The sequence below is a fragment of the Condylostylus longicornis genome, unplaced genomic scaffold (assembly GCF_029603195.1).
Source record: "Condylostylus longicornis isolate FDR11 unplaced genomic scaffold, ASM2960319v2 ptg000054l, whole genome shotgun sequence".
NCBI lineage: Eukaryota > Metazoa > Arthropoda > Insecta > Diptera > Dolichopodidae > Condylostylus > Condylostylus longicornis.
This window is the reverse complement of record NW_026578023.1, coordinates 280,067-295,233: the sequence shown is the minus strand read 5'-3', so window position 1 is coordinate 295,233 and position 15,167 is coordinate 280,067. Positions and strand designations below refer to the sequence as shown.

Sequence of the window (15,167 nt, the reverse complement as noted above, 5' to 3'; positions counted from 1 at the left end):
AAAAAAATAATTTTCTGTATAAGTTGTAAATATAATTGAAGAAGCTATGAATGAAAAGCTTCATTTTTATAGTATAGGAAATTTATAAAAAAAATAGTCACTTGTACAACAGGGAAAAATATATTTTGTTGTGTGTATGCGATTGTATAGAAATACATAATTGGTTTGATGCTCAAAGAAAATCATATATTATATTTTTTATTAGGGGAAAGAAAACAAATATAAGTTGATAGTTATTTTATTAACTGTTATACAAAAATAATAATTTTCCATTCAATTAACTGTTATACAAGTAATTTTACAAATAAATAAAATAAAAAAACACATTTGTTATATTTTTCTGTCACCATAATTTATTTTCCGTTTAAATTCTTAAATTTTTTTACTTGTCAACTATATTGTTATACAAAAATAATAATTTTTATTATATTAATTCATTATATTAATTATTGTTATAAAAAATAATTATTCATTATATGGAATTTGAAATTTTTATGAATGTCAACAGAATCATTGTACATTTTATGCTTTAATTGTGGACTTATTTTCGCTAATAATTGACCTCATTTGAAATAAAGAAAAATTTTACAATACCTCTTTGAAATTTCAAAAGTTAAATTGAATTTTGGCAAATTTTGCTTAGATATTCTTCTCTTAAAATAATTACATACATTCCATTTGAACCTACCGTAATAATCCTTTTGAAAATCACTACATGTACACAAATGAATAATACTGAACTATTTAAATACGGAGTAAAATTATGTATTATTATTAAATTCACCTTACAATTACTAATTCCTCAATTATGGCAGCAGTAATATAATCTGAAGCTTATGAACTTTTCACTGCAATTTCAAAAAAAAAAAAAAACTGGATTATAATTCTGTTCAAAATATAAAATATTATTTGGATTAAATTCATTATCTATAATAATTAATGATCTAATTAATTGCTTTATATAATAAAATATATAAAGCAATTAATTAGCATATTCATTATTAACTTATAAATTTATTAAATACTTAATAATTTAAAATATAATCATTTAATTTTCTTCTTCGTTCAATACAAACAAAATTTTAAAGGAATTTTAATGTAAACATATTAAATTGTCATAAAGGATTTATAAAGTACATAAATAAAATTATATACTTAAATAAAATAGTTCTTATATAATTAAAAAGGAAAGCAATTAACAGCCTACTTTTAAAGTTAATCATGTATGTATTAACATGTATATTAAATTTCTATTTAAACATATCAACACACAAATCTACACTGTACACATACAATTGTGTATATGGAAATAACATATTATATTTTCATTGATGTACGAAATTGTTATGTAGATTATAAAGATTTTCATAATAAATAAAAATTCTGTTACTCTTAATTTTATGTATTGCACTATACGTTATAATTTCTTTGCAAATCTCATATAATAGATATATAAATAATTCATTTGTGCATATATATTTACATACATTATTTATTTTTTTATTTACATTGCATACTCTGGATAGATACTTATTACAGTATAAAATAATTAGAACAACACGAATATTATATTATATGAGAGGAAGTCGTGTACATACCAAACTTACTTACACATACATAAAATAAAAAATAAACTATAATTTGTTTTTATTTATTCATCAAATAAAGTCTAGGTATCTGATACTTTAAACATTTTTTTTATACAAATATTAAAAAGTAAAACTATATCACTTAAATTATAGACTAGTTAAAAAAAAACAATTAATATATAAACAAAATTTATATATACATACATACAATTATATGAATATAAAACTGAACAGCTTCCAAAAGGACTTTTATAAAAAAAAAATGAAATATAATAAGAATAATATAAAATAATAAGTAACAAAATTAAAATAATGCACTCACAAAAGCTTCCGGGAGCAAAAATTTCCAACATATATATACATATATATAATATATTATATAAAATAATCGGAAAAAATAAACCGTATGTTATTTGTATGTATTGGTATACATTAAATTATGAGTCGAGAGAAATATATGTATATTTGTGTACATATATTTATTATACACTAATACCAGAATATTTTTTTTTAACAGTAAATAACTATAAATCTAACTGTATATTATATATTCTCTGTTAAGGTGCAAAAGGAATGTGTACCTATAATATAAATGTGTACCTTCAAATAATATGTGACCAAAAATAGAAAGTAGAAACACGTGGGTGGGTGCCATACATACATAAATGTACAGATAATATTTTTATGTACGCGTATTTATTACATAAAACAGTAAATTACTCGGTCAAGTGAATCTTTTAGTATTTAATAAAAAAGCACTTATATAATTGTTTGAAAACACAATTAATTTATATCTGGCATTTGGAAAAATTGTGCTACTACACAATTCAACTTATATGAGCGATAGTAGCTGAATTACGAGTATGTATATAGTACAATACAGTATTTATTGCACGTCAAAGTCATTTGACTATACAATTTTAGTTGTTAAATAAATCAAATTGACATTTGATCTATATTTTTGTAGATAACCTGGCCTATGTTAAATTATTTCAATAAAAAAATATTCATATACAGTTAAAAATTTGGATATCTAATTATATATGTAAATGTAAATATATAACAACAATTTAATAATGCTCTCAAAAATTGCTGTTATATTGTATTCAAGCAATTCAGCAATTCGAACTAAATTGTGAATTAATTCAACAATTAAAACTAAATTGTGCATTAATACAGAATTTAACGCAATTTTATGAATGGCAGAGTTATTTAGCAATATTTTTTCAGTTGCGGAACCTAAATGATTAAGAACTTAATTTTGGTAGTCATTTTTTATTTTTGTTGCTTTTAATTTTACAAGGAAATTATTTATTTTCTTTTATATGATTTTTTTTTCTATATTTGTTTACATGCTTTTTTCTAACTATAAACTTGTTTTCCAATGTATTTATATTTATATTAACGCATGTTCTTACGAGTATTGTAACACAAGAGACTCCCCTGTTTTTCTAACTCAAGAAGTTTCTATTAAAATGGTCATTATTAAACTATTTTTCTTAATAAAATATCATTAATATAAATATGATTATTTCTCAGATTATATACACATACGATACAAGTATTAGACATCTTGTTTTTCAATTTTAATTACATGCATGTGCACAAAATTTATATAACCATATGATTAATGTATCATAAGGGATGGTATATTGAAAAATAGTTTAAGATTATATATATATATGTAAATGTATAATGGGTAATTAAATGTTATTGTATATTATTATATAATAGCACAAGAAAACTGTTTTTTATTTATATTTGTGTGCACATTATGTATATATACATATATTTAACTGAATGCGATATTTGTATAGTTGTTCACGAGACATTTCAATGTGTTGATATTTTCTTATTGGATGTTGAACAATTTTGTTGAAAGATAAGAATTTGAGCAAATATTAGTTGAATACAAAAATTCATCGAAATTTCAATATAATATATTGAAATTTTGAAAAACAATGTTTAAACTAAAGAAGCCCTTATTTTAATTGAATATTAGAGCATTGGAAACATTAGAAATACATTGAGATCATTGAGGAATGTAGGGAAATAAAGTTTTCAGAATATTTCGTGCCAAAAACTAATAAAAGTTGAATATATTTTACAAACACATGTACGAGTATTGGAGTTTTTTTTTTAAGATGACAATAAAATAGGTCTAATATAGGTCTTAGATAATATGGTTTGATATTTATATGTTACATAGTGTTTATATTTACAGCTTGAATTGAAGTTAAATTTATTTTTAAATATACGCATAAATAAAGTAAGTCATATTGATTATAGACAAACTGTGTATTGATGCAAGAAGAAGCATCAGGAAAATATAATACATATACATGCAAATATGGAAATAGCTATAAAAAATATGCATTGTTCTAACAACAAATAAATAAAACAAGAAGATAAATTTCAACATGATATCAAAATAACCAAAAATCATATTGTATACGATATACACAAATTCATTCAAAAACTTTGAACATATAAGTATGCCTTCCACTTTATACCTACAGTACATAAATTATAAATATATATGTATACATATAAATACAATTACATATAAGTATTGTTAGTACATTAAATAATATTTATTAATATGCGATAGTTTTTGTTGAAGAGCAAAAACAAGGAAGAAAGGATAAGGTATAATAAAAATGTTCGAATAGAAAATAATACGTTCATTGTTTTAATACTATTATATGCACTCATATAAGTATGTATTTATGTATATACTTACATAAGTACGTATGTAAATTTTAATAAAAATAGCAAATGTTAATGTTGAATACCATTTTGTGCTGATATAATAACAATTAAGGTATGATAGAGGAATAAAAGGGTGTTTGTATGTACATATATTAAAAGAAATATAAAATCAAGGTCTCCAAATATGCAAAACCATGTAATAGGTACATATTGTATAAACATTTATGTATTATTCATAAGACGTAAATTTTATATCCTTTTAATTATAATATATATACGGTGTATACTTCATATAAACAAGTAGTTAAAAATATGAATTTAAAAGACGTAAAAAAATATGTTTGAAATGAATTTTGAATTTAGGATATGTGTATATGTATGTATGCATAATGCATGTTTATATGAAACGAAATATAAATCTAGTACAACTTGTATATTAATATAGCACTTATAATATTCTTTATATGTGATACACATGTAATAATATAAAACGTTATAATATAGATAAAACTTGTATGAAATAATTTTAAAATTTTAAAATCAATTGCAAGTAAATGAAAAATAATGTTAACTTATTTGTTTACAAAAAGGTCATAAATAAAAAAAAAACACGTTATTTTAAAAAATATATTCCATTATAAGAAAATTACTAAGAATATGAATTAAAAGAGATTTTTTATGCTAATTATAAAATAATTTTAAATTGCAGTTTCTACAATTTGAATTCGTAATACTTTTTAACATTATAAAACAAATTTAATATTGAAATAAATTAATATGGTCAAAATTCACATCTTTTTTGAATTATAACAAAAATTTACATAATTACCTACAATATTAAATAGGAATAATTATTAAAACATACAATAATAATCGGCCAAATTGTTTGAAAAATACCATTGTCATTTATAAAAAAGAAGAAAAGTATGCGAACGCTTTAGCTTAAGCAGAACGGCAAAATCAAGTGTTTAGGGGGCTTACTATAGGGTAATTAATTTTCGTGAAACTATTCTCGTATTTGCAGAAATGGAAAGATAGTACCATACAAATTGAATAAATTAGGGCTCTAGGTTATTTTACTGTCATCGATTAAATTCGCGACAGTAATTTCGTTACATTCTGTGCAGTTACATTTATATACATATATCGGTATTCATATATATGAAATTTTAAATTTCGCCGTAACTTCATTTTCACAAATAAAATCACGGATACAAAACTCCATATTAATTTTCAATAAATTTTTCTTAACTTTGCACAAATAAAAATTTTAAAAATTAATTCACCTATTCTTTTTTCTTTTTTTTTAAGTAAAAATTAAATTCTCTCAATAAATGAACCCTGTAATTTGTGTAAAATTTTTAGTAAAAAATAGACCTACATATAGATACGTACATTATTTACATAATATATTATGTACATATATTGTTCACGACCAAAAAAAAATAATTTTTATTTTTTTTTTTTTCAAAAAATCTTAAAATTATTTTAATTTTCACATTAAAACATTTAAATATGTAGGAAATTAATATAAGTAGGAATATATGTACAGGCATGTAAAATATGATAATATACGTATATGAATATAAATGTTCATGTATAAGTAGGTAAAATGCATGTGTACCAATTTGTAATCTTAAATTTTTAATACAATAAAAGTCCTTGTAAAATTTTAACAAAAATTCTTTTCTCATACACTTTCTTTTGATGCCTTTTTAAGTACAGATTCAAATATAACATGTATGTAAATACATATGTATATATGAAAATGTTTTTAATATTATTATGATCGTTAAAAATTTCTGTAAAAATAAAAAAGAGAAAAATTCAAAAAAAAAAAAAACAAAAACACAAAAAAGAGTTAAATTATATCGTAAAAAAAATAAAAAGGAAGCCTATGTGTGTAATATATGTGTAATGTCAAGGTCAACAGAACAAATAACAAGAATTGAATGAAACAAATGACAAATATAACATGCATACATACATGCATACAAGTACAAAACGTAAGATAAGTAGGTACAAGAATCGTTTAAATTTTCTTTTTATTTTTTTTTTATTTTTTGTTATAATAAATGCAATTTTTTTTATTGTTTAGTTTTTTTTATGTTTATTAAATGTAAATATTTGAAAAAACTCATATTTTAATTATTTTTTTTTTTTTAACTTAGATAACGTGATTTAATGAAAGCATGCATGTGTATCGTCTATATTAAGAAATCAATTTAAATCTAGTTACTTGGGTATATTTTTTGTATTTAAAAAACTTTTACGGTAAAACGGTTCTTTTAGAATCAGTTTAATTATATACATACATCCATGCTATAATTGTTTTAATTCAATGCGTTAACTTAATTTTAATTCAATATTTGCGTTATAACTGGGATAGGCAGATACACGGACAGACCTTTTTTTTTTAATTCGCCAGTTAATAAGTTTTAATAAGCCAGATAATTTACAATTATAATACTTATTTTGATCTTATTAAAATTGATATATTCACCTGCCTATTCTAAAGTAAGACTTAAAAGATATACAATATTTAGTTTATGATTTTTTTCAGGACCTGGTACATTGAACAATAATCCACGACAATCAATTATAATAATTCAATTAATATCTATTTATTTTTCGAAATTTCACTTTCATATCTTGAAGATGTAGAATTTTTGTAAATGAATAACACAAAGAGACAGATAGATAAACGGGTAAATAATAGACGAACAAAAGGAATTGTGAGCACATGGAGAAGCAAAGGTATAAGTATATTAATAAGTATATTTTTCTATATAAAGCGGCTTAAAGGTTTCAGAAATATACTAAAATAAATTCAGTAAAATAAATTGTGAAATTTTTTGGTATACTATTTAATAAGGATTTTACTTAGAAATTTAATTAGTTTCATATTTTTGTTGCTAATAATTTTTGAATGCTGTTAATATAACGTATGTATGTAGATTTTAGTAGTTCAGGAAATATAATCTGTATATGTAATTAGAAAATCCTACAAAAAATATTTAACCTATATCTGTGCATATGTATATATGTATAGGTACCATTTACAACATACTATACATAAAGTTTTTATTGATTTTCGAATTTTTGATAAAAAAAAATAGCTACAAACGTATATGTATATAATATGTATTCATATATGGAGACAAAGGAATAAATTAACATTGTTGTACGCTTTTTAAATGCAATCACTGCACATTGTAAAATCAAAATAATGCTTCATATACATTATGTAGGAAATTAAAATAATAAGAAAATATTGTGGAAATTTACAAATTGCAAATAAAGTTAAATATTATTTATTATAATAAGTGCAAATATAAAATAAATATGTATGCACAAATATCATGTATATGTATTCATATATCCTTGAATAAAACAAAAAAAAAAATTGATTATATATTATTCAATCAAGGTCTCTATCATTGTTTTGTTTTTTTTTATATCATTTTTAAATTTATTGATTTGTAATTACATACATGTTTAAGCCATATTTAGTAATTCGGTAATTCCCTAATATATGCACAATATTAATCAGCAAAAATTACCATGTAAATATATGTATATTATGTACATATATGTATATATATTAACATTAGAATTAAAATTATAAGTAAAATTTTTTGATAATAATTTATTTAGTAAAATATCTACATACATACATATTATGTATATTGATTTGGGATGTTAAGTTTCATAAAATGAATAATAATAAGAATATTGATATCAAAAATTGTTTTAAACGTTTCAGCTTTATGCGCTATTCACATTGCAGCGACACTAGAATAACGAGAGTCTGGCGAGATGAGAGCAGCGATAGCGATAGTAATTCATAAAAACAATCTCAAAAAAATCTATTTGCTAGTTGTGTGTATATGCATTTACTATTTTTGCATTGTTTTTTTTTTCCTTTTCTTAATTTGTCTTTTGAAATCATAATATAATGACCGTTTTTCTCGCAATTTTTATTGTAAAATTAAAAATGACGTTTATCATTGAATTGTCATCAAATTTTCCAACGACGAATATTAAATTTTCCGTAATTCTACAACTTCCGGTATGGTGTTGTAGCTTGTCGCAGTAATAAAACCTTCCCTATTTAAATTAGTGGATTGAATACTTTGACACTTCGTGCAATTGTCGCTGCGACAGTGTCGCAAATGTGAATGATTCATTATGTTGTAGTTACTGGTAAATATTCTTTTGTAATATGAAGAAACAAACATACAAATAATAAAACAAAAAGTAAAAAAGGTAATGAGAACAATTTTTTAATTTCAAATCTATATATGTATGTATGTACCTAATACTTTATCGTAATTTTCTAGAATTTTGAAAATTTGAATCCCGATCTTTCTTCTAACTTGAACTTCGAGCGTATCTCAAATAACATGCATATTTTGAAGTACAACCCTGTAAATATCATGAAATTTTTCTTTTTCTTTAAATAATTTAGACTTTCGATCCAAAATCTATGAAAAATTTTTGTTTCTTTTTAAACAATTTCCTTAAATATGCGATCTTAAATTTTCTTTCCAAAATCCGGAATCCGGAGTAAACCTAAATATGTCTATATGCAGATGCATGCAGTATCTTTTTAGCTTTAGCTCTAAGCCACGTGAAAATATTAAAATTAAAAGGACGAAAAACCCAACGGCAGAGAATAAAAGCCTATCAAAGGTGACCTTTCAAAAATTTTACTTCAAAAGTATGTAATACAACACCCATATACATTTATATGTACAGCCAATCCAAAAATTTGACTTCAACTTATAGTAATTCTGTTGCAGTAGAAACAAAATTGTCTTTGCTCAAAACTTTGACCGTGGAAATTTAACTTAAAAAAATTAAAATTGGCAAAAGTCACTTTGTTACTTAATGAAATAATTTCAATAACAAAAAAATGTCAGTTTAAAACATGTTAATGTAGCAAAACTCAATTTCATATAACATGTATGTAAATCGATTAGGAAAATATGTTTCTGCTAAAGTCTGAAGACAATACTATTAAGTTTATCAAACCATCACAACATCGTTTCAAAAAAAGTTCTGAATACATTATAGATACAACATGGCAATACTAAATTTTTTGTTTTGTTATTGTTATTTTTTTGATTGAAAAACAGAATAGTGTTTTCTATGTACATACTTCGGATATTTTGATTTTAAAAATACTTTTGCATTTTATTTTTTGCATAATAAGTATTTTTTCTTAAAAATAAAAACACTTAAAATGTTAAAATATGGTCCGCCTATGTCAGATTCAGATGATAGTGATTCGGATGACTTATATGAAGGATTTTCTTTTGGTGACAAGGTGAATGAGCCTAATTTGATTATTTTCAAGTATATTTTGAAGCAAATTTTTGATTTCAGTTATCTCGGAAGCGGACAGTTTATCGCCCCGTAAACCCTGATCAGAATTTATATGATGCTATTACCTCAGGAGATTTAGAAAGAACAATCAACGAAATCACTGCCCTAAATTTCGACTGCAATGATTTAATACTAAATGAAACCACTCCTTTGCACTTAGCGTGTCGAGTAGCGTGTTTGGACATTGTAAAATACCTAATAGCAAATAATGCGAATGTAAATCGACAAGTTGATTCGATAACACCATTGATGGAAGTATGTCGATGCAATATTAAAAATTTAAAAGACATAAGTCATTTGATCAAAATTGTAACTTTATTATTAGAAAAAGGGGCTGTTATTAATATATCTGACAAGTATGGCATGACTCCATTTCTATTCGCCTGCGAAAGTGGACATTTAAGTATTTTACATGAATTGTTACCACATGTTTCTTTGGAAGCACATAATAACGAAGGCAAAACCGCTATTTTTATAGCTATTGAAAATAATCGAAAAGAAGTAGTTAAATTTTTAATTGAATCAGGTGTGAATTGTAACATTGTTGATAATAAAGGATATACACCATGTCAATTCGCACAAAATTTCGGTTTCGATGACATATTGGAAATACTTCCAAAAGAAGAAATTCCATACAGCATACCGTCGGCATTCCTCACTTATAATTGTTTACGTGATCACATACCACGAATATTTTTGAAATCTGAAGTACCTGAGTATTTTCAGGAGATTTATGCAATTTTAAGAGATATCAAAATGGAAAGATTTGCCGAATATTTTGCTTTGGCAAATATAAATTTAGCTGAATTTTTAACATTAACAGATAGTCAAATGAAAGATATTGGCATTTTATTCCCATATCAAAGAAAAAGAATTCGAATGGGTTTATTATAGTGAGTATTACTTTAACTTTTTATAAAAAATCTAATCAGACTTCCATATAGTTTTCATTTGCATCATTGGTCAAAAAAATCCATAGCTAGGGTTAAAAGGAAAGAAAACGACAAGTAAGATATATAGATTTGAAAATTATAGATTTAAATAAATTTATAACAATAAGCATATTGCAGCTTTTACGATATTCTGATGCTTTCTGCAAATCACCTTCTTAATTTGGTTATTTTGAATGCAGCATTAAAATTCGTAATTCAAAATTTGAAAGAACAATGTTTCGGAAATGTTTCTCATTGTGAGGCATCGAAAATGAAGGAATCTCTAAGCCGATACCAAAATATATTAAAGCAGTTAACGAAAACGACTAAATATGTAAGTTGATTTGAAGATTGAAAATTATAGTATAGTTTATTCTTTTGTTTTGTCTTTTTAGTTGCACTCATTCAGTCCTGATAAACCACCGACATATATTGACTATGATGAATATCTTTTTAAAAAGCAAAAGTCAAACAAACTCAAATGTTGTATAAAATATTCTATTCTCATAGGTGTTTCAATTATATTATGTATTAAATTTAAACCCTTTTAATTCTCTTATATTATATAGCAGCATAATATAATTTACAATATAATTGAAAGCTTCTCTATAGATGTTAAGAAAAGAAATATATACTTTAATTTTAATAGTGTGTAATTACAAAAATTTTTTGCATTTCCTGTTAAATTTTAAAAATTTAAGAATGTTTATCTGATTAAAATAAAATTTTCTAATTAATTTAGTAATTAGTTTTGTTAATATGTACATGAAAAATTTACTTTTTTATTTCAATTTGATACAAAATTACATTTCATAAAAATGTTTTTTATTCGACATTTCTACAGTATTTGAACAATATTGAGTACTTACTCTTATGTTATATGGTTTACCAAACCATATTTTGATAAAAATGACAATTTTGATTGTACCAACTTTTTGATAATGCAAATATACAATCAGTTAAACCTAATTTGCTTTTTTTTTGTAAAATGCAGTCATTTCAAAATTTGATTTTTAAAAAAGAACTTTTAAAATACATAATAATATTTTTCCATTTCAAATAAAATATTTATCTGACAGATTTGGAACTTAATTTACATGTGCATTTTTAATTTAAAATCATAAGAAACGTATAAATCATAAGATAAGTATTTAGATTGATTGCTTAATTGATAACTTTAACGTTAAAAATTAATATAAAAGATAGACAAAATCAATTGCATGAGTACTTAAACTAAAACGTATTTATTTCTATTTTTTTTTTAACTTAAAATTCAAATGTACAAAAAACAAGAAATTAATAATGTCGTCTATCAAAATAAAATGATTTTGAATAATAACTACGGGGCTCAAAGCCAGTTGTGTATGATTTACTGCCGCTTTGGGGCGAAGTATATGCAAGGGGAATAGAATTTCTACTATAGTGATATTTTCTACTATCATAAAGCAATTGAGGAGTGAGATTTGGTGCAGGGGGTACTTCGATTTCTCTATCAAAATAAATGTCATTTTTTAATTCGGGTCTTCTATAATCCTTGGAATGTGATCTAGATCTAGATTTTGAATATCTATGTCTGGAATAGTTATTCAATTTAGATCTGGATCCCGATCTAGATGACGATCTCGTTCTTGATCGTTGTGTTCTCAATTTATTATCACGGGAACGAGAATCGTAATTTCTTGTAAAGGATATTTCTCTTTCTTTATTAAAGTAATTTTCATTTCTTGGCTTAACTTTTTCATAATCAATTGATCGTGACCTTGATTTATATTTTTTTAATCTATTTTTTTTATAATCTCGTGATCGTGACCTATATCCATAATTATATTTGGATTTAGATTTGCATCTTGATCTGGATCTCGACTTTGAATTCCTTTTCATTTTGATATACCTTTTATCATGCGATTTTGACTTTGAATAGCGTTCATTTGACAGGCTAGAATTTGATCTTCTAGAATTTTTCCCCTTCCTTTCCGTTGATCTAGATCTTTGTCGCTTACCAATGCTTTTTCGTTTGTTATGTTTTTTGCCATAATGCCGCTCTTTATTGAAACTTGAATACGAAATTGAACGTGATCGCCTAGATTTCCTTCCTTCAAAATTAGCATCGTTGTGATCTTTTCTTGTTCGTTTCAATTTTTTATCTACAATTGTGATTCCTTTTCCATCATCAGAATCTGAATCTATGTTAACTATACTTTTATTTAAGCTTTTGACGCTCTGAATATCGGAATCATATTCATATTTGGGATCTGTGCCCGCGCACACGGAATCAGGCTTTTCTACCTTAATTTTTGTTACTTCCAATTTTATTGCCGTTTCGTGGTAACCATTTTCCTCGTTATGTGTATCATATTTCGGGCTTGCAATATGATTCATCTCTCCATTTCGGTGTGTTTTATATTTCTGCTCTTTAATAGGCATTGGTTTCATTTCTATAGTTTTAGCCTCTTTTGCAACATAACCACATTCAGATGGCATATGAAGACCTGGCAATAATTTAATCGCTAAATCTGGACATATATTTTCCGCAAAAATGTAGGACCATCGCGTAACTGAAGACAATGAACAAAATCTCCCGCATTCCAAATTTTCATGAAACTGCAACAATAAGTTCATTTAAATGATAACAAAAAAACTAAACAAAATTAAAATTTTTACCTTACACGATAAACTCAATTCATACTCATAATTATCTCTGTAAAGAATTTCATTAGATTCGTCTATTGAGTCAGGAGCTTTAGTGTCACCAATAAATGAAGCTGCAATTTTCATTTTAAAGAATATGTTCTGTAATGGATATACGCGAATATTGGGTATATTTTCATCGAAGCAGTCATTTTTACAAAATTTTAAGATAGATTTAATAACTCGGACACTTTTTGTATCAGTATAAACAGGTGGTAAAATATTTTGGTCAATATTTTTGCGGTTATCTTCATTTTGTGGATTAATAAATTCTGCAATATTTTTATAAATTTTTCCCAAGTTTTTCTCACCAACTGCATTTGGGGGTAATTCCAACTGATGGGTCGATTTGGCATGCTCTCGAGCTTGTAATGCATGACCAAAAGGCAATACACCAGGATTGACAAACGTATGAAATTTATCAAGAATACCATCCCGTATTGAAAACTTGCAAATTGAGATCTCTGCGGGAATATATGTTTCTTCAGAATCATTTAGTTTTACGAAATAATTAGCCATGATGAAGTTTAACCTTAATTCAGCTACAGCTACGGTACGTTTTCATGATTTATTCGGTTTCGGAAACTTTAAAAAATGTGTATCTGCACACTTACAAATAGTTTTAAAGCTCTATCTACTTACTTTCATTACGCTTGGCCTCATCAATTATAAAATCTATTTCTCTCAACATAACATTTTCTTCTAAAACACGTTTGTTCTCGATTTCTTCCAACTCTGTAAAACTCATGTTGTATGAATATGATTGATATTTTGCTTTATATTCTTTCCAAGTAGGTGAAGCTGCAATCCTTTCGTATCTACTTCTTTCGCTTTCAGGTAATTCCTAAATTTTACAGGTAAATTTTTATTTTAAGAACAAATATATGTACATATATTTCACGTATGACTCCACAATACCTTCCATGCGACTGCGCCACTGGAATAAGCTTCTTTTAGAGAAACTAATCTATTTTTCCTTTTAGCTTCATCTCTTTGAAATTCATAAACAAAAATTATAAAGGACTGAGGATGGGGATTTACAAAAAATTTCTTTTTTTTATATGGATTGTACATTTTTTGATTTATGATTTTTTTATTTATCTTAGGACCTCTGATGTTTCTTATACCACTTCCAATTATTCAATAAGTTATAATGCATAACTAATTAAAATTTTTATTTGCAAAATTTATCTTAAATGCCACATTTCTTCTTTTAATTTTTACTTGACTTTCGCATTTACATTTTATATACTTAACCAATGAAGTTATAAAATCATTAACAAAATTAAATGCGCACGGAATTCTTAATGTCAGATTTAAATCAATTTTTTTGAGTTTGACAGCGTTTATGACGTACATAGACTGTTGTTATTGCCAATTCATACACTTTTTTGCATTGGAAAAGTATTTATATAACAAACTACCAAAATAATAGGCACCCGCTTAATAAATTGACTTAAAGTTTATTCTCAATTAAAGAAAAAATGGAAATTCCTATCTTTGCAATAGCAATTTTCGTTAAAATGCTTATAATTTGGGAACTCAAATTTTTTTTATGAAACTATACTAGAACAGATTCTTTAAATGAATATTATAATGTTGGAGTGAAATTTGAAACTGAACATAAACAAAGAAAAAATATTTTATATCAAAATTAAACAGTCCGTCATCCACCTGTTTATCACAATTAATTTGTTTCTTTTGCTTTTATTTTAATGTGAATCAAAAATGAAAAGACATTGTCTGCCTTAAATTTGTATGGCAAAAATTGTGCTGTTTTTTAAATACTCATTTTCAAAATAAGAGCCAGTTTTCAATGCAGCGCTTTATTTTTAAAAAGTCAAATATTTCACTT

General features: G+C 24.6%; 2 protein-coding genes across 3 annotated transcripts; one reads left to right on the top strand and one right to left on the bottom strand.

The window, feature by feature from the left end:
* The first annotated feature begins 9,412 nt into the window (after positions 1-9,412).
* On the top strand, positions 9,413-11,323 carry LOC129611601 (poly [ADP-ribose] polymerase tankyrase-2). Its single transcript, XM_055524813.1, has 5 exons — positions 9,413-9,633; positions 9,693-10,585; positions 10,637-10,699; positions 10,763-10,958; positions 11,020-11,323. The coding sequence occupies exons 1-5, from the start codon at positions 9,550-9,552 to the stop codon at positions 11,173-11,175; spliced, it is 1,392 nt and encodes a 463-aa protein (XP_055380788.1). The 5' UTR covers positions 9,413-9,549; the 3' UTR covers positions 11,176-11,323.
* A 400-nt stretch (positions 11,324-11,723) lies between these two features.
* On the bottom strand, positions 11,724-14,810 carry LOC129611600 (uncharacterized protein DDB_G0287625-like). 2 transcript variants are annotated; one of them, XM_055524811.1, is made up of 4 exons: positions 14,231-14,810; positions 13,955-14,156; positions 13,286-13,860; positions 11,724-13,225 (listed from the first exon to the last, which is right to left on the bottom strand). In XM_055524811.1, exons 1-4 carry the CDS (start codon positions 14,384-14,386, stop codon positions 11,921-11,923), a joined length of 2,238 nt encoding a protein of 745 aa, XP_055380786.1. In that variant the 5' UTR covers positions 14,387-14,810; the 3' UTR covers positions 11,724-11,920. The 2 variants fall into 2 exon arrangements, with proteins under 2 accessions (XP_055380786.1, XP_055380787.1); XM_055524812.1 differs by lacking the exon at positions 14,231-14,810 and having other exon boundaries at positions 11,764-13,225; positions 13,286-13,897; positions 13,955-14,039.
* Between the last annotated feature and the right edge of the window lie 357 nt (positions 14,811-15,167).

Excerpts from the sequence above, each read along its gene's own strand:
- LOC129611600 (XM_055524811.1), bottom strand. The coding sequence starts at position 14,386 with ATGTACAATCCATATAAAAAAAAGAAATTTTTTGTAAATCCCCATCCT. Across the intron at positions 14,157-14,230 it reads GTGGCGCAGTCGCATGGAAG|GAATTACCTGAAAGCGAAAG; the intron begins GTATTGTGGAGT and ends TGTAAAATTTAG. Across the intron at positions 13,226-13,285 it reads AATTGAGTTTATCGTGTAAG|TTTCATGAAAATTTGGAATG; the intron begins GTAAAAATTTTA and ends TTATTGTTGCAG.
- LOC129611601 (XM_055524813.1), top strand. The coding sequence starts at position 9,550 with ATGTTAAAATATGGTCCGCCTATGTCAGATTCAGATGATAGTGATTCG. Across the intron at positions 9,634-9,692 it reads GATTTTCTTTTGGTGACAAG|TTATCTCGGAAGCGGACAGT; the intron begins GTGAATGAGCCT and ends TTTTGATTTCAG. Across the intron at positions 10,959-11,019 it reads TAACGAAAACGACTAAATAT|TTGCACTCATTCAGTCCTGA; the intron begins GTAAGTTGATTT and ends TTGTCTTTTTAG.